The sequence below is a fragment of the Lathamus discolor genome, chromosome 2 (assembly GCF_037157495.1).
Source record: "Lathamus discolor isolate bLatDis1 chromosome 2, bLatDis1.hap1, whole genome shotgun sequence".
Taxonomy (NCBI): Eukaryota; Metazoa; Chordata; class Aves; order Psittaciformes; family Psittacidae; genus Lathamus; species Lathamus discolor.
The window spans coordinates 10,533,878-10,560,095 of NC_088885.1; the positions used below are offsets into that span (position 1 = coordinate 10,533,878).

At 45.0% G+C, this 26,218-nt stretch overlaps 1 protein-coding gene across 5 annotated transcripts in view; it reads right to left on the minus strand.

Annotated features, from left to right (window-relative positions):
- The window catches only part of HECW1 (HECT, C2 and WW domain containing E3 ubiquitin protein ligase 1), a 253,047-nt gene extending 227,098 nt beyond the window's left edge, over window positions 1–25,949 (minus strand). For all 5 annotated transcript variants that reach the window (XR_010609789.1, XM_065665693.1, XM_065665696.1 and 2 more), the window contains exon 1: window positions 25,748–25,949. Coding sequence is in view for 3 of the 5 variants with exons in the window: in XM_065665693.1 (XP_065521765.1) it covers window positions 25,748–25,777 (30 nt within the window). In the remaining 2 variants the exon portion in view is untranslated. The remainder of the gene's footprint in view (window positions 1–25,747) is intronic.
- Between the last annotated feature and the right edge of the window lie 269 nt (window positions 25,950–26,218).

Sequence of the window (26,218 nt, forward strand, 5' to 3'; positions counted from 1 at the left end):
GTGCCTTTAACAACTATTTTGCCTCACGAACAAAATTCATTCTCAACCCGCTTCATTTTGTATTATAACGTGACTCTAATTTAATTATGGCATATATAGTCCATGCTGTTGACATATTTTCTGACATTGCCCTGCCTACACCCTATTCCTCTGACGTTCCTTCTCTACAGAGAGCAGCAGAGACAGCTCAAGAGCAACATACTCTGGGGATAAAATAGTACACACACGTTCACCTACTTGTGCAATGGGAAGTGAATTCAGCAGGTTTCCAGATGTGGCACAAGCCTCACATGCAGTACCCCAGAACTCGGGACAAAAACCACTGCAAAGAGGCACAAAGGAAAAAGGCCCAGCCAAAATGACAAAGTCTAAAAGAAAAATACCATCATAAATCACCTTGTTGGGGTCAACTGGAGTCAGAGGCAAAACACACTCGTAAAACATCAACTCCTTTCCCTGTTACATCACAGGAGGTGTACGGAGCAGAGTCATGTACTGTGTTTTGTTAATAAAGAAGCTTCCCAGTAACACTGTCAATGATTCTTTATCGTTTAGTAGCAGCAAACAGAGCATCACAGAAATACATGCCCTTTACGTGTTTATTGTAAGGTAGACAAGGAAGCTCATTATTATTCCTCACACTGCTTCTAATGAACAAATCTATACTCTCACTTTTCATTGACTTAATCAAGGATTCTCTATGATATGCAATTAATCTTTAATATGAAAGTGATTAGGGAGAAGACAAGAAAATGCAGCTGAACATCCTGACCACCAAAACCCAGATTAAGGAATTATTCAAAATCCATTTCCTTTATATTGCATTTTTACATTTGCAAATCTCTTGATACAGGAAAGCCCAATGAAGCAAGTTTATTTTTACAACCCATGGAACAGATTCACAGTTTTCATTCAGATGGGTATGTTGGTAGCTCCTCAGCAGTGAGCCCACATTGCAATTTTAACACTCTGAGGCAAAGCAGAACAAGAAAGCAGTTCACAGAAAGGTACTGGGAATACATATCGAAATCGTAATACTGGCAAACCATCCACATCTATCCTGTCCCTGGTCAAACATACAAAAAAAACTAGATGTGACAGTTTACCCTGCCTTGCTAAAACTTGCCTGGATCACACATCTCTGAAGCTTAGCTTCATGGGCTTAAAAACATGGAATATGATAGCTGGAGAAGGTGCTCTTGACTGGGACAGGAAACCAGCTGGGATTCGCTAGAAGGATGGACCACCACTGCGTATCTAAATCAAGCTTAAAAGCCATTGATTGGGTCTGGTAAGTTGTAAGGGCAAGAAGGATGCTGGAAGCTAAACAAAAGCTAACCGGAGACAGGTTCTGTGGGTTGTCAGTCTGGAAGGGACTAAGCCTCCTGCGATGCCTAGACAGGGGACAACATAACCACCATGAAAGGGTGTTAAATGTCTGAATTTCTACATCAACCCTCCTAAATGTGTGGAGATGGGAACTCAGCCACAGAAAAACTTCATTATTGGTGTTTTGGAAGCTTAGTAGCTCATCACAGGTATTACTTTTAATCAAAAACAGAAGCATAGCGTAGGCTGGTAATATAGTTAAGACTGCTATAGGCAAGCCCTTTAATATGGGTAGTGCTTGCATGTATCTTTGTTTCACCAGAAACTTCAAAGGACTTAGTTTTCAGAACATGGAGCCCCCCTAAGAACTAGTTTCTGAGGAGACTTAAGGAAATGAAGATCCTTATTAAAAATCACTAGCCACTTTTGAACACAACAGTGATCAGGTGAAATGGCAAGGTGGGCATCATGACTATGTACATCTTTGACCATTTCATTAACCTGTTCAACAGACCATTTCCATCAGGATCATTTCCAAGAGTCAGAAGAACAAAACAATTCTGCAAGACAACTGTTTTCTTTCTTTCTAGAGGAGTCTCTTGCTGCTTCAATACTTTGTACTGTAAGCAGAGGTCTGCACTAGTAAGTCATCTCTGAACAGTAATGTATTTTAAGACCCAGCTATCTAGGACCCACTGGACCTCGATCCCATTCCTTGAGCAAGGCAATGCCCCCAGCCTCAAGCCATATCTCCAGAACCTGACTCTATTGCTGGCAGCTCCCTAGCATAATACTGCCTTCCATTTGCCACACCATTACCTGCAGCAGTACCAGTGTGCATTATCTGTATTTCTTTTAGTTAAAATACATCTTTGATATCTGTGAGCTCACCCCTGCATTTAACTGTGTACAGTCACCTATACAGTGCAGCCTGATACTTATAAAGAAAACTAGAAAGTAACAACCCCTCCCATCTGCCCCTAAACGCTCACATGCAAGATAGTATGTCACACTAAGCTTAGCGGGAACTAAGAGTAACGTGGCAGCCTTGCACTTCTAAACCAGGATCAATCTAAATCTTTAAGCTACTCTGGCATTCTTTCCTTGTTTTAAACCTATCTCTAATGAAGCTGAGCAACAGACTCTACCAAAACACCCCCATCTTCCCAGTGCAAAAATGCAACCATGCAGTATTTCCCATGGACCTGCATCTTTCAGAGACAGAGGAGATTTGCACAGCCCAAATAATGAAGCAGACAACTGAATACACCAATTCATCCTTGCCCATGCTCCCAAACCCTCTGTCCCCCAACCCTACCTTCTATTTTCACATTTGGTTGCCCATAGTACTCTGATAAGTGCATGGTGGGGGGAACAACTGCATTTTAGCTTCCCAACCAATGTGCAACAGAAGCACAATGCAACAAACCTATTGCCTGCAACCTTTGCACTGTACAAACCTGAAAGTATGGATTATATTCAATCTATAACTGAAAGCCCCTTCACACCTTGCAGTCTTTTCATCTTTTCCCTTGTGCCTTCCCAGTACCATTACCTTGAAAGAGAAGCAATCTTAACTGCTTGCCTCTCATGGTTCCCTTATTTTGTGGTTTAGAAAAACAGCTCATGAAAAAAGAGAGACACTAAGCATAGGCTTAAACACAGTCCTGAATTCAGACCAAAGAAAATAGGATTTATGCATTGCTTATTATACCCATCTATCTTAGATGCCTGCAATTGTCCCATTCTCAGGGCCCACTGCCTCCCTTCCAGGGACTGAACGGGGAGCCAGAACTCAGCTTTTACCTCCTCAACTCTGGCCCCGCTGTCAAATTCAAATAATCTGATCAATGAATGGGAGGTACCCCTAGGAGAAAGACAAAGAGACAACCAGGACAGAGGATTGTTATTCTGTAAGCCTCATTTCCTTCCAAAACCAGGCTAAAGAAGTATCTTGGGACAAAGGACTTGTGACAGCACATCACTTACCTACTCATGTGCAGGAATGCAGCCGGGTAGCACAGTAATTATGGACTGGAGAATTTGTTGGGGGGGGGCTTTAAATGATGTGCTTACCCTGGGCAAAAGCTTTAAAAGGACAAATTGCAAGAAGTCATTATCTCACCCAACCTCTTTCCTCCCTTCCCCCTCTTTTTAATTGTAACCTTGATCAGAGCCTGCTCCAACAGTCGGGGCTTCTCCTTTTGTTTGACACTGTAGTAAAGTTGTAGGGTTGTTTGTGAAATATGTTGCCATGGAAACTAACATTTGCTGCCATGGAGATCATGTCAGCTCCAGCCTCGCATCTTCACCGCAGACTCAAGGAAGGCGGAAGAGAAGCCAGGGAGGAGGAATTCTTCCCTTGGAAAACCAAGTGTTCTGCAACATTAGCAAGCCTACTCAGAGATGCAACAAAAACTGAGGGCACTCTTAAACCGTTAAAACTTACTGATGCTTAAAGAGAAGCATTGTGTCTTAAAGAGCAGCAGTGTGTTAGCGAAGTCACTTTTAACAATGTTCTCAGAACCATCGTGGTTAAAGGCTTCAGGGTGTTGCACAACCTACACAAAAAATCGAAGATTCATTTTTAGACCATCCCGATACCACAGAACCTTTCCTGACAATTTTTCCAAGTCGAATAATTTCAAAAAGCACAAAAGGAAGGAAAAAACCCACGCTATTAACTGTAAAAGCTGCATGAAAGGCATGTGGGTTAATAAATCAATCGAACAATGATCCATGACATACATATATGGTCTGATTAAGACCTCAGTTAAACAGACTAAGGAAGTGAAATTCATTCTAAAGGAAATGACTAAAAAAATCATCTAAGCATCTTTCTGAAGTGAATGGTGGATACACAATATTTGCATTCATTTCCCTGAACTTTAGAACTCTGGTATTTATTTTTCCTGTATTCTTTAAATGAAAAGTAGAAGCTAAAGCTAAAAGCTACTACTAAATTACTTTAAGGACTTATGAGGTATCGTAAATCCCCCCAGTAGCCAAATCCTAAGCCTTTAGGCTCCCTGAGCAAGCCCTAATAGACACAAACTCTGCTTTAGCCCATTCGAATTAATTTTAAGCAGAGTCTCTCTAATCAGCGTGCACAGACTTCTTGCTTCAAAATTAAAGACATGCCTAAATCTTTGCCAGATCAGGGACAAAGTAAGTTCGTCGGCTCATGAAACAACTTGAAGCACTGATAATAAAACCTCTGAAAGAGGAAACGTATAAATTAATGTTTAAAGAGCCATCAGGAAGAACAATCCCTTCCTGAATTAAAGCTAAATCTTGCCAAATAAAATATCTATTATGCTTTATGCAAGATATATTGCATCTCCAAACCATACCAGTTCTCACTTGATGGCTCTGCACCCAGCACTGACAATTTCAGCTTTTAGAACTCACAGCCACAAACATTTTTGCATCTTATAAATGCGAACAAGTGGAGACTAAAAAACTAGAGTTTCAAAGTTCAACCAGTCCATTTCTCTGAAAGAAGGGGAAACAAACACTAAAAATACGAAGAAACACATCTCCCTCCTCAAGCTGATAGACTTCAGAGAAAAAAATGAAGAGCCACATCTTGACAGAAAACTTTGCACATCCATCCATCCACAGGCTTTATCAAAGCAAAACAGTACACATATCCAAGTGCCTGAAACCCATCCTGCTATAACTCCACACAGGCTACCGAGTCCCTCCTCTGAAATCATAGAATCATGGAATAGTTAGGGTTGGAAAGGACCTCAAGATCATCCAGTTTCAACCCCCCTGCCATGGGCAGGGACACCTCACACTAAACCATCTCACCCAAGGCTCTGTCCATCCTGACCTTGAACACGCCAGGGATGGAGCATTCACAACTTCCTTGGGACAACCCATTCCAGGGCCTCACCACTCTTACAGTAAAGAACTTCCTCCTTATATCCAATCTAAACATCCCCTTTTTAAGTTTTAACCCATTACCCCTTGTCCTAAGAGGTCTTCTTGTTTTCTTGTCCATTGAAGGTATTCCAATGTGCTTTTCACAAAACTAGATCTATAATCAACACTTCTATACTTACAGTGTTAACATGCAGGCAGAAAACCTGCCTTACATCCGATACACCAAGTTGTGAGGCATGCAACACTATTTTCAGCATTCAACAAGAACGCTGCTCTATTCAGTTTGTAAGGGGTACTGTACAAAATGAGGAGGACCACCAGCAGAAGCTTTCACAAGGACATAGCAATGAAATTACTTTTTCAGTAAATCAAGTTTAAGATGTAATACGATTCAGTGAATAAAGGATACTTTAGCTATAGAGTTCAGAGATTCACCTCACCAAAAAGTCTTCAAATATACACCTTAAAAATGGATTAACATCCTCCAGTGCTCCCGCCCTCCGAAAACAGCTGGGATCTAACAGCACCCTGAGTGGACAGGCTGAAGCCCTGCAAAACACCCCTACTAGGACAGCCTGATTCATTGAGATGCTACAGCTTTACTTCTGTTTCTTTTCACACGTCTCTTTTCTCACTATAAACAGGTATCTAGAAAACACTTTGAGACTTCTCATCCATAAAGATTTTTTTCCACACACACAGGAGGGGAAAAATCAGATCAGAAAACTACAGTCATTTCATTTTAACCATCTCAAGAATAAAGTTTATGATATACACTGGATCCCACTTTCTTCCCATCTCATTTATTTGGCTAAAAATGCATGAGGTATTGGGGAGAAAAGAGGTTTTGCTTATCTGCAGTGTTTCTTCTACTTGGGTGCAGTTTAAATGCTATAGAAAATATTCCAGGAAATAGCACCAAATACTCTTTTTCTAGCTGGTGACTGGTGCAGAGATCACAGGACCAGCTGACACATTGTGCATCTGGCCAGTTTATTAACTTTCTGGATCTTGCAATAATTCCTGGGGAGAGGAGAGAAAAAACAACTGACTTTTATTTGCCTGACATTGAATTTGCACAATCTTACTAGTTTGATTTCAGGAGGGCTGAAGATTTACCAGATACTTCTCCAGAACACAGAGACGAATCCAGAGCTTCCCCAGAGACGGCAAAGTCTAGACAAAGAAGAATAAGCGTGGACTGAAATCCCTCTGGCAGGCTCCTGCTCTGATGAGCAATCCCAAAAGCTCTTTGAGTGGGACAAATCCAGAAAGAGCATCAAGAGATTGGGGACGGGAAGTAAGAAGAAACAGTCACCAAGAACAAATCACCTCAAACCAATTTCATTTCCTTCTGCATCAAATTAACATGTTTTATGGCTTGGGAAAAAGCACAAGTACTTTATACCTTGACTTTAAACAAGGTTTCTGACATAGTCTCACACAACGTTCTCTTAAGGAGGTTTGGAAAACATGGCCTAAGGAAAGTTAATTCAGGATGGATGGAAAACTTGGGGAGCTATATGCAGCAGTTATTACTGGTTCTACCTGAGTGTACAGCACACATCTGGATGAACTATGTGGGCTAGTCCTGCTCCATCTTAAATTTCCTGTTATCCAGCTGGGTAACAGGAAAGAACCAGCTTATGAAATCTGCAGACCAAACGGAACCAACTAGGAGGATTCAAATCCAGTATTACCATGACACACTGGATAAACTGGAAAATAGGAATAAAGAAACACAAAGCTGTACACGCACAGGCAGAAATAACTGCAGAGATACAGTAAGAGGAACTTCTAGCCAGGTAAGAATTCTCAGAGAGGATCCATTGGTAAGAGGGGATGGCAGTCTGAACATGAGTCAACAGAGTCAAGCTGTTGAGCACAAGACAGACAGGCTGGAAAGATAAACAGGATGATGGCCTGCAAAACACATGGAGTTATCCTTCCATTCCTCTGAGGATCAGCAAAGCTCCAGCTGCGATACTACACCCTCGCCTGGGTGCTGTATGTGAAGAAAAAGATAAGCCAACTGGAGCAAGTCCAGAGAAGAGCCACAGGAAGAAGCAAACCTCAGGAAAACACAACTCAGAGATATACTTGGGACTGGTTAGTAAAACTGTGAGAAGAAAAAGACAGGAGGTGGAGTAGGAAGAATGGTGCAAATTACACTGTTTAGTATTTAAGGTACTACTGAGAAGAAGAAAGAATATTTTCTGGTGTGCTGGCAGCAATGAGACTGATTACACCACAGCAAGAGTCAGCTTTGACATTACAAAGAACTTCTTAGCAATGAAGAGAGCAGCACAGGCACATGCTTCAATGGGAAGCTGCGGACTCTTCATCCTGAGCTGCCTTCAAGAGCAGCTACACAAGGTTCTGGAAAGCAATGGGATTGACCCTGTGTTGGGGGGGAAGAATCAGTGAAGAGATGCTTATTTCTTGGAACAGTATTTTAAACCCAGAGAAAATGAAGCAGGTCTGTAAAATCACTGTTGCCTTGCAGTAAAAGACAGTGGGAGGGGTACTGTATCTGTATGCAAAATGTTCCTTCCTCTTTCATATGAGATGGTTTGGAAATGGTCACTACTCCAATTTTATCAAGGACCTACTTTAAACATCGCTTCTGACTGAAAGATAAATAAATAAAAGCCAAGTAAAATGACTGCTCGTGATGAGAATCTGCTTCCTTGTAATTGAGGAATTACACAGTAATTGAATGTGGGGGTGTTTGTCTTTTTTCAGCTTGCGTTTTCTGTTATTTGCAGACTTTCAGTAAGATTTGCAGGAGGCTGTGGGACACAACAAGATATGACAGTTGCTGTAATTTCTTGTCAAATTCTCTTTTCAATTTTCATCTGCAATAAAAGACAAATGGGACAAAAGCAATGACAGGTACCCTCCTCACTGCATGAGGAGGAGGAGAAAAATCGCATACACAAGTCATCCATTAGTTTAATGCAAAAGAGATTATGGAAGCAGTAGTCACTCAAGAGCAAAGGGATAAGTGATGTTCTTGCTAGCCATTACGTTAATGGTGAGAGCAAGGGAATGCCTGTATAATTGCCAGAGCAGGCTGAGAGGCCTCTGGGGAGGCAGGCAGCGTGTGGGGCACATGAGAAGCTGCTCAGCCCTAGCACAGGGCTGCCTTATAAAATAATGTGTTATTACAGGCATTGGACCCATCCTTGCAGACTTTATCTGTTAAATGTCATTCCCTGGTTTGTCCCAGGCCCCATGAGTGCATTACAAAAGTACTGCCTAGGGGAGTAGGGGATCAAGTATTAGGTTCCCTGCATTCCCTCCTCCTTCAGTTCATGTTCTCTTTACACAGTTTCCCAATTCAATCCCTGGCTGTAAACCAGAAAACAATCCTCACGTGTAGAGGTAAGAGCAGAACATGAATGCATTCTCCCCCAGTGCACAGCTCTGAGCTTTACAAAACCTGGTGACACCAACGGACGAAGCGAGCTGCTTCCCTTCCTTGCCTCTAGTAGACCTGGGTAAATGCAAGCCTAAGAGAAACAGCATTTACTGCTTTCTTAGATCTGCCATCACACATAGGGCTCCACACCTCGACTGACCTTCTGCCAATCAGTTAACTGCCCGTGGGGTCTAGTTGGTGCACAACTGACTCTAGCCAGCATGCACAAAAAATTAACCCCATTGAATACAATACAAGCCTGATGAAATGTTAGGGAACTTACCCACCCTGCTCCAGGTACAGCTTCATATGAGGTTTGCATGGCTATTGCATGGTACTCTTCATCTGATGCTGTGCACCAGAGAGCAGCTCCCTTTTAGCCTGTGAAGACTGGAAACAGCTGGTATCTTCAAAGGAGGTGATCATCCTCCTTTGAAGGAAGTGATCCTGCCCCTCTACTCTGTTCTTGTGAGACCCCACTTGGAGCACTGTGTGCAGTCCTGGTGACTTCCACATAAAAAGGACACGGAGTTGTTGGAGCAAGTCCAGAGGAGGCCATGAAGATGATCAGGGGACTGGAGCACCTCCCAGATGAAGACAGGCTGAGGAAGTTGGGGCTGCTCAGCCTGGAGAAGAGAAGGCTGCGTGGAGACCTCATAGCAGCTTCCAGTACCTGAAGGGGGCTACAAGGATGCTGAAGAGGGACTTTTCATTTGGGACTGTAGTGATAGGACAAGGGGTAACAGGTTAAAACTGAAACAGGGGAAGTTCAGATTAAGTATAAGGAAGAAGTTCTTCCCTGTGAGGTTGGTAAGGTGCTGGTACAGGGCGCCCAGAGAAGTGGTAAATGTTCCATTCCTGGCAGTGTTCAAAGCCAGGCTGGACAGAGCCTTGGATGACATGGTCTAGTGTGAGGTGTCCCTGCCCATGGCAGGGGATTAGAACTGGATGAGTTTTAAGGTCCCTTCCAACCCAAACCATTCTCTGATTCTATGATCTCTGAATCGCAGGCAAATCATTTGTACGAGGTCTAAGCAAAGCATGAGCAGAAACCCAAGCATGGCCACATGCCATGAGCAGCCCTGATCCCCAGATCTTGCAAGCCATCCCCCAGACTGGATGTGCTCCCTCCAGGACTAAATTTAAAAAGACAACCTTAATCAATCCCGTGATTAAACGTTGCTTTAAGCCACTCAGCTGAGCATCACATCTCACACGCCTGGTACGCTGCTCAAGTTCTTACTGATGGGCAGACATCGCTAACAAATTTCTCCCTCATCTGTTGGCTTTTTGGCAGTCCACAACGGGTCACTCTTAATGCAATTTCATTTTCTTAATTAAATCTTCCCTGAGGTATCACCACTGGGTATTATTTCCCTTTGATTCCTTTATTTAATATTTCAGAACAGAGACAGTCTCACCCTGCTTTCACGGGTTAGAAATCCTCCCTTGATTAACCCACAGAGAAGATGAGGGGATTTTTCTTTTTAAGTGAAAAACATTGGTGTTTGTTAAATACACAACACAGACCATGTAACAAGGCTTAGGAGACTAAAGGAAAATGTGAAGCACAGCCAAGTTAAGAAGGAAAAAATCAATAAAAATAAAGGATTGTTTCTTGCTATCTTGAACTTTACAGAGCAGGGTTTGTTTGCAAAAAGGGGAGAAAGACCCCCAGATCTCACTGCCTTCCTGTGGGAGCAGCACTTTTGTGGGTTTAATAAAAACTGGTGCTTATCCTAATGTATGTAGTACCTATAGTCACAGGTCAAGGAAAACAAGAAATCTCAGCTTTCTTTTCCAGAAATGGATCTCCAATCAGCATGTACTGAAAGTCTTCAAATCAGGAACCCTATAAGCACTCTGATCCCATATAAATCCCTATATTGGCAGGGAGTCCAATTCCTAGTTTCCTCAGGAAATACCTCAGGACAGAAATATTGGCTGGATAGGTGACTACCCTTTGTACTTTCCAAAAAGTGCATTGCTCTACATAGCTTTGTGCTGGTGATAATGAATCAATCATTACTGCTTGTGATGCCTTCCACTGAACATAATGATACACACCAACGTTAAAGCAAAACTAAACTCTCTGGGAATGGTAAAGCAAAACTAAACTCTCCAGGAAGACAGAGATGGATGATGTTAGCAACATACAGTTCAAGAAAATACTCATATGAACCACCACAGAAATTCTGACCTCAAGTTTTAGTCTTCTATAGTTGTCCTCATAGACAACCCTGTAGCAGATATATAGTGAGATTTACATTATTCAGTTCTAGCTGTTTTGCTTAAATTAGCATTAATGCTCTCTTGAGAGAGCAATATCCCCACACAAAAGTCCAGCTTACCTTCAAAATACAGAATGGTTCATCCCAAGCCCCTCTTCCTGCTACAGAGACCAGTTATTCCACTGGCACAAGAGGGATCAGTTCTAGACAGCTTCTAGATACAAGAGCAGGAGAAACAGCTTCAAATAACCCACCAAAAAGGACAGGACTCCTCAGCAGCCTCCAACAGCCATAACCATCCCAGTAAGAAACTTGTGAAAATCCCGAGCCAGACTCATTGAGGTCTTCTTCATTTTGGAAGAGTTAAATACCATATCCCCTATTAATAAAGCAAAGATGAAAATATCAGGAACATCTGAAACAATGGTCTTACAAATGGCTAACATCAAACACTTCTGTGAAATGCAGGGTATAGAACTGACCCGCAAATCCTCCAGCCAGTGTCTGCACCCCAACAACCTGACAGCCTTACACTGACAAGGTAACAGCAGTTTACGGATATTATTGCAACAGCCATCTTGTAGTAGTAAATATTTGGGAAGGATGTAAAGGAAGACAGTAGTAAACTACTCAAGCAGTCTCTTACCACAGGCTCAATGAGTAGAGAGCAGCATGAAGAGGGTGGCCATACCAATGGCAGAAACTAATTACTTCAGGCACATCAATTAGCTAGCAAAAGAAGGGACAGAGGGCATGAGAATATGTATTTAAGAATCAGCAGTATTCAGCAGGTCCATGAAGATAAGATAAACAGACAAAACCAAAAAAGTCCTGGGATTCAAACGAAATGGAACAAAGGAGAAACAGGCCCTCACTGCAAAATTTTAACTTGCAGAAAGCTGATGAGAAACACCTTGCCTTCCTCCCACTGCTCATCCCAGCCTTCGCTGGGTACTTGCCTGCATTGCCATAAGCGTTCACGAATAGTTGTGTAGACCTTGCCTGGGTTAAAACCACATGGCGTAAAACAACTGGTTATTTCTAACCCAGGTCATTTTCCCGATTCAGCTCTGCATGTATCCACACCAATGCACATCCTGACTCAAGGAAAGGACTAACATGCAGGAAAGAGTGTCTAGAAAAACAGAAGGATGCACTGGGAAAGAAAAGGCTCAAGGAATGTATTAATGTGCATAAAGGGCTGGTGGGATGAAGAGCGGCAAGACTGAGTGAGGCTCTTCTCAATGGTGGCCAGTGACAGGACCAGGGGCAACAGGAACAGACTGAAATACAGAGAATTCCCTTGAACTATAAGGAAAAAAAATACAAAACTCTGAGGCCGAAGAACACAGGTTACAGAGAAAATTAAATGGCAGATATGACATGACATTTCTACAAGGGGGTTCACATCCCTGCTAGAAGAGCATTTAAGGTATGAAGCTTTAGGGTCCATAAACTGAAAAAGGCTAAGCATTCCTGGCAGAGCATGACAAGGATCTCTGAAAGATTGCCATTTTCATTGCTGTCATTCACGGGCAGCAGGACACCTTGAGGGAAAAGGGAAAGAACTTTTCAAAATATAATTGTTTGTCAAATATACTTACCTATCTACACTCAGCCTATAAAACATTGAACACAGGGCTAGAAGTTTCTGCTGCTCCTCTTTTGTTTCATCCATGGGCAAAGTCTGACACCTCCAAGTTTTGCTCAGATAATCGAGTACTCCCCAGTTAGTTCTGTCTCAACCTAAGTGGATACCTGGATCCAGGGAACCAGTGACACAGCACGCACGTTCCATCCTGCACCCAGCAGAAGAAGTGCGGGGCCAGGGGAAGACCCTCCCTGCAGTCCTATGTCCAGCTCTGGTGGCAACAGCACAAGAGGGATGTGGAACTGTTGAAGCAAGTCCAGAGAAGGCCACAGAGATGCTGCTAGGGCTGGAGCAGCTCTGCTCTGGAGCCAGGCTAAGAGAGCTGGTGAGGGTGCTAAGGCACTGGCACAGGGTGCCCAGAGAAGCTGTGGCTGCCCCATCCCTGGCAGTGTTGAGCATTCACACTAAGAAAAATGCATTTACACATTCATAGTGCAACAGACTAAGCAGCTGGAGGGTGATCTTCAACACACCAGAGCAACACACAGAGCAAAGGGTGAAGAAACATCTTTTGTAGGAACAAGACAAATTGCCACAAAATGGGAGCAAAAGCTGTTGAAATGGTAAGACTTTAATTGAAGCCACCATTTTTCTGTTCATTGCACCACTGTCTCCTTTGACTGCCACTAGAGAAGTGATGCCAAAATGGGAGATTTCTGTCTTTGATGAGCCAAAAAGGCCAATAGTATCCTGGCCTGTGTCAGCAACAGTGTAGCCACCAGGGCCAGGGCAGTGATCATCCCCCTGCACTGGGCACTGGTGAGGCTGTACCTCAAATCCTGCGCTCGTTTCTGGGTCCCTCACTACAAGAGAGACATTGAGGTGCTGGAGCAGGGCCAGAGAAGGGCAACAGAGCTGGTGCAGGGCCTGGAGCACACGTGTGATAGGGAATGGCTGAGGGACCTGGGAGGGTTTAGTCTGGAGAAGAGAAGGCTCAGGGGGGACCTTATCGCTCTCTACAACTGCCTGACAGGAGGATGGAGCTAGGAGAGGGCTGGTCTCTGCTCCCAAGTAACAAGTGACAGGACGAGAGGAAATGGACTCAAGCTGCTACAGGGGAGTTTAGATTGAATACTGGGAAAAATGTCACCAAAAGGGTTGCCAACCACTGCAACAGGCTGCCCAGGGCAGTGCTGGAACCACCATCCCTTGAGGTATTTAAAACACATGTAGGTGTAGCACTTGGTGACATGATTTAGTGGTAGACTTGGCATTGCTGGTTAACAGTTGGACTCAATGATCTTAAGGGTCTTTTCCAACCTAAACAATTCTATGACTCTACAAAGACCACTTTTGACCAATCTGCTGCAGAGACTTTGCCTTTGCTGTGCCCTAAGACAGCAGTGTCAAAGCACAGGCTTTTTGGCAACCAAGAATAAGGTGGTCTCAACACCACCAAAACCAGGACCTATGCTTGGTTTGCATCACTCTTAGGTTTGAAGCCCAAACATCCTACAGGAGAAAAGAGACATAGTATGGCTATAATAAGGCTATAAGCCTTCCAATGGCTATAAAAAAAAAAACCACGTGTTTGTGAGGTGGAGAGAAGTAGAGATAATGTATGGGAAAAAACTGCTCCCACCAGTGTCCAGAGGAGAAATAAAGGAGAACCTTGCTAAAATAACATTAGTATCAAAATTGGAAAAATTGACTTAAAAAAGGGAGTGGGGACCCCATTCAAGGTGATCTTGTCACGCCAAAAAGCGAATGTGTATATCTGGGGCACTCCTTCTCTGACATCCTTTTGTTTTCCTAGTGTCACAAAACTGGAAGCTGAAAAATCCGTGTGGTCTGTCCCACACAAATACACAGTCAATCTTCACACTGCTATTTTAAGACCTCATGAGCCAAATGCATCCCTAGTGCAAGATCAGGGACTTAAATGAACTTGGTGTAGCAATGAAATAGGCCTTGAGCTTCCACCAAGTAAATACAACAGTACAACACTATAAAGATGATGTGAACAGGAGACACCAGACAGCTTTGAAGAAACGGCTCCATGAAGCAGAGTAGGTCAAGTCTCATTTTCTGCACTGTGGGAAATGGATGCATTTTGAAGTTTTCCTTACAGCTGAAGCATAACAACAAGCACCACCTTGCCACACCTCCATCTCTGATCTCTCCCAACTGGATCTGATCATTAAACAAGGCTGCAGGGCTCCAGGTCCTCTGAACGGCTGCCAGCTGCAGTACAGAACACATTCTCATGAGGAACGTTTTGATTCTGTTTAAAACAGCACTTGCTGACAGAAAACCATTCCACTAGCAAATCTTCATGCAGCGCCACTTCTTAGTATGCCTCCCCTCCTCCCACACACGCATGCACATTGAGAAGATACTTACGCTGCATGTTTGCAACGCATTGGATTTGCTCCTGCCAGGTCACCTGCCTCTTTGAGCAAGAGACTTCGAGGAAAGGAGCCATCAAAACGAAGATGATTCAGTGTCTGCACATAAATGGCAAGTATTCCCCAAAAATATATGCAAGGAAAAAAAATAAAGGCTTTTTTTTTTGCTGTTTAAGAGGCTTGGTAGCCTCAGGGTGGCTCACATGGCAACAGGCTCTTTACTTAAGCAGCCAGCTACTTAAAAACAAACATTAACTATACTACCAAGCAATCTCGATCAACAACTGAACAAGTCCATGTGATTTGCAGGGGTCTCTAGCTTTCAGTAAATAATTCACCAGGGCCACATAGATCTGGGTGGTAACAGTGTCTCCAGCTCTTCCCTGTGAGTCAGCGTGCGGCAGGGCTGCCAAAGCTGCTCCAAGCTCCTGAACCACCCCTGAAGCAGGTCTGCCAAGACAAGCCTGGCAGGACAGCACTGCAGGGACACAAAGCGTGCATAGCAAGAGGAAGAACATCGCATTTGGTTAGTGGTCTGTAGTAATCGTAGACTGGTTTGGGTTTGGAGGGATCTCAAAGCTTCCACTAGACCATGTTGCTTCAAGCCCCGTCCAACCTGGCCTTGAACGCTGTCAGGTACAGGCATTCACAAGGAAGTCTGCTCCACACCAATCCTCCCTGGCCTGAAATGGGACCTTTTTTTCCTCCAAAGCAATTACATAAAAATGATTCCTTATTAGCCAGAAGACCTGCTGCCTTCAGGAGATGCTGAATTTGCCTACTGACTTAAGCACAAAACAGCATTAGAGGGAGCTAACTTTTGATTCATTTATCATGAACTGCAATGTTAACTATGCTCCTCTAATGAGATCCTCAACTGCATCAAGCCCAGCCGAGACCTCTGGCTGCAAAGTCACCCTCCTGCCCTATCACCTATCAGAGACCACAAACACAGGATGAAGGGAAGTGGTAATGGAAAGACAAGGGGGTTGGCTGAGCGGTGCAGCTGGAAAGCATTGTTCAGTGATCTCTCACCTACATCTTCTCACTCTTACATGTAGAGGTGAGCTCAACATCATCCTAAGCTCTGATCCTGGGTCCTCTGAGGTTTGAAGAACCGGTTACTGCATATGAGCTGTTGCTTATCAAAGCTCTGGCTGAATTATATTGGTATTCTATTACACAGGAATTTGTACCTGAAAGTTTTCATACTCACTATTAGCTGCCAGGATTCAACTCAGAAAACTACTGCATAAAACAAGCCAAACATGCAGATTCCCATTGAACACATCACTGAGGCAAAAATAAAAACAGTCCAGAAGCCTAAGACTCAACATAGATGGTTTTGGTCAGATCAAAAGACTGGGACTTGCACGGAATTTAGGCATTGAAGTTAAAAATGGTACTCACTGCTACTGAGCCCTGCTTTCAGCATATTAGGATTCAGGGACTTAGAGTTCTACTCCTGTGCATCCCACAAACACCAGGCTTGAGAACCCACTTGCTCTACATGTGAAATACCTGAACCAGCCCTTGGCAAAGGAACCCAAAAACTCCCCCTCTACCCATTAAATCAGAGTTATGCTCACGTTTGCTCTCTGGCTCAATTAATCTTCAAATCATCTATGTAGAACGTAACAACTTTGTCCAGAGGGGTATAAATCATGTCCCATACTCACACACACTTAGAGGAGCTCCCTGCATGTTAGGGCCCATTCCTGGAAAGTGACAGATCTAGGTCTGATCTAAATCAGGTACAAGAGAAATGCTAACACCCCTTCCTGGAGAGGGCAGCTCCCCCCTGAGCAACAGGCCCTACCCAACACACCAGTTTTGGAGTACCTGCTTCTGAGGCCCTGCCTCCCTTCAGTTACTGTTCAACCAGCTTTGCACCTCACCCAGGGCACAAGCATGCTGAGGTGGCAGAGAAGCATCAAGCTACCTGTACCTGCATTACACTGGAAGTAAAACCCCTGGGGAGCACAGAGCAGGAACCCTACTGCTGCCTCCACATGAACCAGTCACATGCGGCCAACTCAAGCTAATCTATTACACCTCTCTTTTTGGTGCATTGCTTCACAAAACATGGCTATAGTGTCCTGAATATAAGCCAGTAAACTCACAGTCTGCCATGTAGACTTAGCAGCTTAGATCTTAATTTGCTTAAGGCCCTCTTATCACTTTTCATTTCAGCATGTGGGTGTCCCCTCCCATGGTCCCACAGGGATTATCTGGATTAGCAATACTGCATTTATATCCATTTTGGTCCAGGTAGCTAAAAGGAGATGAACTGGGTTTTCCAGTGAGTTACTAGAATGCTGTCAAGTCGATTGATCTCCTGCCCATCTCTCAGAGCTGTTATGAGGAGGTCACAAGTCAGCCAAACACATTATTCACCATAACCCTTCCAGAGCTACTAAATGACAGTATTAAATCAGTTGACTTCTCAAAAATCCTATTCCCACGTTCCCCTTGCTGAGCTGGCCTGACAGCCCACCCCATGGCATCCCTGGGCCTGCTACCACCACTTACCTACCAGCCTTCCTAAGGTGTGCTGTCTTTCTGAAGTCAGACTTGCTCCCTAAGCAAGTAGCATCACACATGCACACACAGAGCTGGCAGAATTAGGTTGGGAAAAATAGGTCAAAACAGGCATATATTTAACTTGGAGTCCAAACCTCAGAACTGTATTTTACCAACAAGCAATTCATACACACATGCACAAAATACACATTTGATAACCATGAGGAAGTCATTCAGATACGAACTATGCAATCAAGGTATTTTACAGAAGCTCTGCCAGAAACATTTCTATTCCCCCTCCCAGCAGAGGTGTGAAGAAACCACCTCAAGCTCACAAGCCGATATCCATCCTTCTTCTGTAATCAAGCAGCTTCCTCCTGTACAGTCTTTTGGGAGACTGCTTCTTACTCCACTCCAACTAGAGCCTGAGACATTTTGGGGTTTTGTCTGTAAAGATGGGGAGGGTGCTGGGTTGAGACAACCCTGTAGGGAGCATGGCCTGGGCCACTAACCCCTATTCCAAGCTTCAAAAAGCCACCTTTGGAGGCAGGTCCAGGCAGACACACAAGGAAAGGAGAGAGGGCACAAGAGCTGTCTGCCCCTTTCTAGAAGCTCTGCAGAAATTTCCCTGGACTTGTGATGATCTTCCAAGCTGGATAAGACATTACGGCTGCCTCCTAGAATAAGTTATACCATGTGGCTTTATCAAGGAAATCAAGAAGCTGATCCTTAGATCTGGTTTCTAGAAGATGTTGCCTGCTTCTACCCTTCTTCTAGCCAAATCTCAGCAGCTCAGTTGGCAAGTTGAACACACAGAAGTACCCAGAACACTTTACCAGACCTTTGCTACAGATGTGCTGCATTTCCTGCAGGATGATTGCTTGTTATTTTGCTCCCACTGCCTCCCCAGCAACAATAAAATCTAACACTAGGTCTGTAAATCACCTTAAGTGCTTTAGCGTAAGTACCCTCTTCACACCTACTCCTGCTTTTTGCACAGTTGAGTGCAAAAGACACATTTAAGCATTCATATGCTTAAAATTAGGTGATACACATTTCTAATTAGAATTACCTTAATATAATTGCTCAAATACAGACACTAAGGTTTTAGCCTACAACATGCGATTGGCTACAGAGAATTAGTCCCAAGTTATTAATCCATGTTTTAATTCCCTGAGACATAATACCGCATGGCCTAGGAACAACTATCTGTGCAGCAAAGTGCACTGGAAAGAACAACAGTACTTTGCAATCACCCTGTTCTTGGAGTGGGAAGGTTGAGGGGGGAGAGGAGACTATCAAAGAGAACACAGACTCACATGCAGAGAGGGAGAGACTTTGAAAGCCTGCAGTGACAGTTCTGAGGAGCATGAAAGAGTAATACGTGGTCAAATTTCAAGAGCAGGTAATGGTTCTACACCAGCATGCAGTTTCTTGGCCAACATAAGAAATTCTGCCTTTGGCGAGGCGGGAAATTTTACTCTTTAATGGGAACTTTCCTCATTTAAAAAAATGGGTAATTTCCTTTCATGAAGCAAAATCCTTAAGGAACATTAAGTGGAAAAAGAAGGTGAATTAGGTAGCCTAACTCTCATAAGCCACCATAGTGACGGGTCTTGGAAAGGAGTTCCATCACAGGAGACCAGGTACATCAATACTGGAATCCCCAATTTTCTAGCCCAAGAAGAAGAGGAGAAAATAGTTCAGCTCATTAGCCCTTAATACCTGGTGTGGGTAGTAACTCCTATGGCTGATTCTGCTTTAGCCTGCTGCTAGGGTAATGAGAAAGAAATGTCATTGCTTCCTGCTGGCACAGCAAATAGCAGCTTCCCTATGACACTGCTCTGTAACAAAATATACCATAGAAAAGGTGACAGAAGGCCACATGCACTGCCCTTCATCAGGCAAAGTTCCCAACAACTTTAGGAGGAGCACTGTTCATTTTTAGACCAAAGGATTTGCCTTAATAATGCTTTATCTCAGCATCGGGTCTCTGCTATGACTCAGGGTACTTATGGAGTACTTCTGAATCATGGTATTGACCTTACATTGACTAGCATTTGAGAGCATGATGCAGTCAAATTAAGCAACTTAAAAGTTTGTGAAAATACCTCTCTTCTAATCTCTAAGCAGTTTCCACAGGCCTGCAAACAAGACAGCAGGCAACCTAATGGCTAATGGGCCTTTCACAAATCTTGAACAGCATCATCTTGGAAACATGTGCTCTGACTGCAAGATTAAACATTTCATCCACTTTCCTCCTCTTTTCATGTTAAGCATGTAGCAACTAAACCTTGCTATTTAAATCAAGATGCTGCTTCAAGAGAGTAAATCTGCTGTTGTGTTTCTCCAGGCAACCACACAGTTGCACGCAAAAGTGCCACGTCAAACAAAAAGTATAAAGTATGTATATTTTCATATTAAAAATCCTAAAGCCTCTCCCACAGCTGCTCTTTTTTTATGTATCTCTGAAGACAAATAACCCAACACCTGACGGATGTTCTGCATTAGAATGTGAATTTGAAGTTTAAATTTTCCTGAGGCTGCATTAAGATGTAGGCACAAGAGAGCATTTCCTACCTTAGCAACACAATCAGTCTTGATGGAGCCCACATTTCGAAGGAAAGCACCCAGCTGCCCAAATACCACCTTGGGACATCAGATGATCCCATCCAGCCCACTATTTTGCCAAGCACCTGTAAGCATGCCCACAGATGCCCAGCAAGTAGCCTCACACACACATTTGTCTCCAGCTGGAAGGAGGACTGCAGTTCAAATGGTTCGGGAAGTGCCTTCCAACCAGGAATCCAGCTCACAAACAAAGCTGGATTATCCCCAGCTTCATTGCTTCCTTACCTAGCTTAGCAAAGTCTGTACAACATACAATGTACGTTCTGCCAGAGAGACAGACTTGGGCAGGATCACTTGTTTCAGAGAGGCAGAGGAGTCACAGCAACACTTAAGATCCAGAGAACAGCTCCTTGACCCATCTGCTCCATACAACCATCACTCAGGCATTTTACAAGCATGCAGTGAACAACTTGTTTGACCATCTCATCAAGCATCCCCCCTCTCTTACTCTCCTCTTCCCTTTGGGAAAAGAAAAGTTCCTGCTCCACCTCTTCTGCTTCCACATGTTTGGGAGGGGTATTCATCAGACTTCCCCTCTGCAAAAAGCATCCTATGGGTAGCACAATGCCAGATCTTCCCAAGCGTGCAGGATGTCATCCTAAATTTCAAATGGATATGTGTGAAAGCACTAAACTGGCACCAGAAGTACAGCAGTGCTCCTCCTTTCTCTAAAACAATTGGCCTGCTGAACAACACATTTCAGGACCTGAGAAACCTGATCTGGTAATTGAAGGTGCACATGGTACACATTTTCCTATGGTATGGAAAAATTAATTATACCACATGACAGATTTTAATCCTGGTGTTCAAGAGCTCATTAACAAAACTACTTTAAAGGGCGCTAATAGAAACAAATGCCTTTAACATCACAGACTTGCCAGATGACTCCAGCTATGGAGATGGATGACAAATCACTCTGTCAGTCATCTTTGAATTCCATATTGACTACACTGAAGCAATTACCCATTTATTTTTAGAGCATGTTCCATTTTAAACACAAGTGATTCAGTCCAAGAGACATTCTATACTGCATCACTATCGCATGGGTTAACAACTCTCAAATTTAAATGGATTTTCATTCTGGGACAAATTCTTGCCTTTTTTTTTCTTCCTTCTTACTCTAAACATTGGTTGGGGATTTTAATTCAGGCTTCAAACCAAACAAACGTTGGTGCTCTAAAAGCATCTGCAGAGAAATACAAAAATATCTGCTTAAGTGTGAAAGAGGGAGCCTGTTTTGCTATATGCATGAAATGAAACCTCAGCGAAGGTCTCAATAACAGCCTTCCCGACTGCTGTGCACACGCGCTCTCCCACAGACCTTCTGCTCTGCAGCAAGGGAACGCTGCCGGCGCTGCTGCGTCCTCAGGGAACTTCGGAATACAGCAATGCATGGTGCTGATCGTTTACTTCAGTATTTCAAACAAGAGCACCAGGGTTTCCCCCTCTTTAAGGTCTAAAAGGAACAGCTTGCCATACCACTTCCCCCCAGCCCCAAAACCATCTCAAGGTTTATCTGCATTGTAGGCAGTGTTGTGGACAAAAGGATGAGGGGCTGGGACCAAGTTTAGGCTGCTCCTAACTCATGGAAAAGGAGGGTGCGATGATGAAGGGGAGAGCTGGGGAAGGACAGTCCTGAGGAGCTGAGGTTTCTGCTGCTGATGCGACCAGAGGGAGAGGATGAACAACAAGAGCTGCAACAGGTACTGCAGCAGGGGAACCCCACTTCAGGCTCAGCTGCTGCCCTTCTTCAACCCAACTCCTCTCCAAACCAAATGCAGGCTGTGGGGTGCACCCAGTCTCTTGCCCCCAGCAGTCTGCTGCCCATGACAACAGCCTATTTGGTCTGCAGCTTGGACCAGTCTTACTGGTCCTTATTCTGATGAACCCACAAACCTCTGAGATGAGGACACCATCTTGCCAAGGGACAGTCCCAGCACCTCCTAAGGAGCCCTGCCTAGAGAAGCTAAGCCTCCTACTTCAGAGCTGACGATGGGGTACCCTAGCCATGGCATAGCTGATCAAAAAAGTCTAGGATTGACTCACGAGTCCATTATACAGCTGCCTTGCCACCATTCATTAACTGTAACGAAAATGACCCTGGGCTCCCTACATCAAAGAACCTTGCCATTTCTTCTTAATTAATCCTAAGTATCTTGCTGGCCTCAAATCTCAGCTGGAAAACATCAACTAGAGTAGGTGGCTTCTCAGCCTGCCCTTTGCTACTGGCTGTACTTTTATTTTTCCCCATGTTGTATGTCCCCCATCCTCCTGAGGTTAATAAGTAGAAACCAAAATATGGCTGTGTTTTAGGGCAAATGCATAAGATCCAGCCTGGTTAGACTTTATTAGAATTAACGTTCACAATATTTAACACCAACAGAAATATATTTCTAAGGAATTAAATCAACCCTTGCAGTGTTTGCCACTCAGCCACTGCAGAATCGCAACAGCACATGAAATGTTACAAGAGAAATGGGCAAAAAAAGGCCTTAAACAGAAGCAAAACTGACTCATCTCCTTATTGCCAAAACCGAGAAGGCCGCTGAGAGTAAACAAACAACAGACATCCTGAAAAAAAAGGGGCGTCACAATTCCTTCCCGTGCTGATAGGCAGATACACAAAGTGGTATGAGCAGGACCATCCTTCAGCTGCTCCTACAAGCCAATCCCAGGGAAACAGTCAATAATACAGTGACATTCCCGGAGGCGCAGGTGCCACCCAAAGCCGGGGAGCATCTGAGGTGCTGGTGACCCCCAGTGCAATGCTGGTTCCTACTTTGTATGTGGTGGAATGCTGTGACAGCAGAAGGTATGATCCACTCATAGAAGCCACACGTATATTTGGATACCTAATGAAACTGCTGTGGGCAGTATTCAAAGGCATGCTTTGGCTTAGGCTAGCAAGCATCCCTTCTACAGAACAGGAGGGAGAATGAGCCAGAGCACTTGTATAATGCTCAAGCTCTCCTCCCTGTCTATAGTGGCCCACATAAACACTACAGTCTGGGTATGCTGAAGTGTACCCCTAAGTCTGGAGGAAACCAACTAAGACTTAGGACTAGAGACACACAGGAAGAACCAAAGGAAAGTCATTGCAAAGCCAAGTTATGTTCTCCGGCAAAGTCCACCATGACAAACTATGATACTTCGAAGTAATAGCTTTTTTTTCACTACTAAAAGACCTTCTGTTTGAGCTCTGCAACACACTTAACTGGTGGGGGAATGGGGAGGCTGTCCAGCAGGAGTTTTTAAAGAAGCAGTTTCAGAGTTGAAACCACAGGGGCAATCTTAATGCCTGCATGCACGAAACAGATCTCGAGCAGCTTTAAACAACTAGGTAACCCAAGCTTTTTGTTAGAACAGCTCCTGGCTCACCATCAACTATTCAACACCATCACTCTCACAACCTGAATCCTGCATACACACACACAGTGCCACAACCGTATCTTCTGCAGTACTTCAGAAAGCAGCTAAGCTAAATTCCACTCGTGCTGTTTATCCAAGCAATTGCATTGTTTGTAAGACCACCATTCAAAATGAGGCCAGGAGAAGGATTTAGCAGTACCTTGAAAGAACATTACTTAGTGTCAGACACAGCATGTGCAAAACACGAAGTTTTCCACAGGGATTCTCTCACAATGGAAAAGAATACTAGATCATGTGCCACATATGTGAAACACAAAGCCACAGAAAGATGTACTTTAGTAACAAGTCTTAGCCAGTTACTTATTGGAAAACAATAAATACTGCATTGTTTATCAGAATGCATTTAAAATGCTAAGCATATGGATTTTTAATCAATTCTTTGGGATGTTCTGAGTACATGTACACAGTTTGCTTTCAAATAAATCACAGCCACATTCAGATATTGATAGCTCCTGATAAAGTCACTGAATGCATCAGTTCATGCTCTGGCCTGCTCTGGTTTCAAACAAGTAAGCTGATAAGAAAGAGCTGGTTGATACTAAAAGGGTTAGGAGTCCAAAGCTCAGGTCACATTAAGTCAGCAACACATTAGCATACGTATCACACGAGTGATGTGATGTGCCACATTAGCATACGTATCACACGAGTGATGTGATGTGCCATCCACTACTGACCCACAGGCTGCTCGCTCCTCACAAGCACTGGCCATCTGACCAACCACTCTTTGTTCTGAACTCACTCCCTGCTCAGCCTCCTGAAACAAACCAGTAAACAGACCCACCATTCCCTCCTTAAGGACAGATACTCTTCCCCCCACCCATCCTAACCGAGACTGCATTGACAGGATGAGTGTTGTGTGTTGACTAAGCGTGCGCTGCTTTTTACATCTACTTCTGGATCCAGCATGAAAATCAACATTGCACCTGTGTTGTCCAAATGGATGTGTGCTTCAGAGACAGACAGAAGCAGAGAGAGCAGCCAGGATACACACCGTACTCCACTCCCCCATCAAACACACATACTACACAGAGAAACGATAATCCCTTCTTAGTGGAAAATCCAAATTTTCAAAATGAATCCCCAGGCTAAAATGAATTACTGTAATAACTGCAATCCTCGTACAAGTACTAATCAGAATGGCACAGCTGACCACCTGCTATGTGGCACCACAGCAGCAGCACCCTGCCCCTCACTGCTGCTGCGTTCAGGCAGGGCTAGGTGCCCCCCAAAACGAGACGGTGGTGCTGGTACATAGAGGGACAGGAGCGCAGCCTGAGTGACTGTTGTACGGTTTCACTACGCACTTCTGCTGAGTGCAGCATAACAGGAAAAAAATAAAAAGGGCACTACTGCAGCTCCCAACAGAACAGCAGGATGCAAAAAACCTAAACCCAGGCCAAGTAATTTCTTCTGCAACTACAGAGGAACACACGGGAAACAGCGCAAGAGACGACAAAATGAATTGTATGTGCCTGTGTCGGTACAAACCCATTATCCACGCAGGCTGCAAAATGAGAAAAGCAGCATTTGACAACGCTACAGGCTGGGGCAGTGCTCTTAGCGTACTTATAATAAGTTATTTTATATAATGGCTAACAAAAAAATACGCAGTTACATAATAACGCCAGGTAATAACCAAAATGTGAAGTCACAAGATTGGCTTACAGCAACAGAGAGGGGGTTGGGGGGGGGGGGGGGGGGGGGGAAGGCAGCCTGTGCTTTAAATTTTGCTGCATTGTCAAGGAGCCAAGAACCAAATCTGGGGGGCTCTTCTTTTACAGGGAAGAGATGCAACCACCGAAAATCCAGCGCGGGACTCTTCCTCAGCACTGCCTGCGCGCATCCACATCCCCAAATGATGTCAATCCCCGCCGGCACGTCGCTCATCATAATTCTACACTATCTGCTCGCCAGTGAAATTCAGGCCGACAGCTAAGCCCGTAACTCACCAGGGCCCATATGCTCCTGGGGAGCCACCCCTCCCCTACTGCTCCCGGCCCCCCGCGGCAGCGCTCCCGGACACGCAGGGGGTGCCATGCCCGCACGGACCGGCCGGCTCCGAGGCACAAAGGCGGGCACGGATGACAGCGCACACCGCGACCCGCCACCGCATCTCGCTGCCCGCCCCGGGAAGGGCCTCTCCCGGCGGCGAGGCCGCTGACAGACCCATCCCGCCTCGCACTTCTCCGCCGGGAGGCAACATCACCCCCCCCCCCCCCCCCCCCAACACACACCCGGCGTCCCCATCCATCACCCTCACCCGGGGCCGGGCGGCAGCAGCCCCTCGTACCTGGACAATGCCGGCCTGGGCACAGCTCATGCTCCCGCGGCGAGGCAGGTCTCACATCCCACACGTGCGGCTCAGGGCTCGCCGCCCGTCAGCCGGCAGGGAAGGAGGAAGAGGGGAAGGGGGGAGAGAGGACGAGGTGCCGGCGTCTCAGCCCCCGCCGAGCCGCACCATAGTCCAGCACTGGCTGCTACGCCCGCAACGCCGCCGCGCTCCCTCCTCCTCCGCCCCGCCAGCCTCCTCCCACCCCGCCGCCTGTCGCTGAGGTACCGGCCGCCCGGAGCCACCCACACTCCGCGGCGGGCGCCCGGCAGCGCCGCCCGGCCGGGCCCGGCCCTCAGCGCGCCGCCTCACGGCCGGCCCCGGCCTCCCGCCCGGCACTGCCCAGCCGTGACCCAGGCCGCGACCCCGCCGGCTGCCCCGGCCCCTCAGGCCATGGCGGAGCGCGGGCGGAGGCTCGACGTTCGGACACCT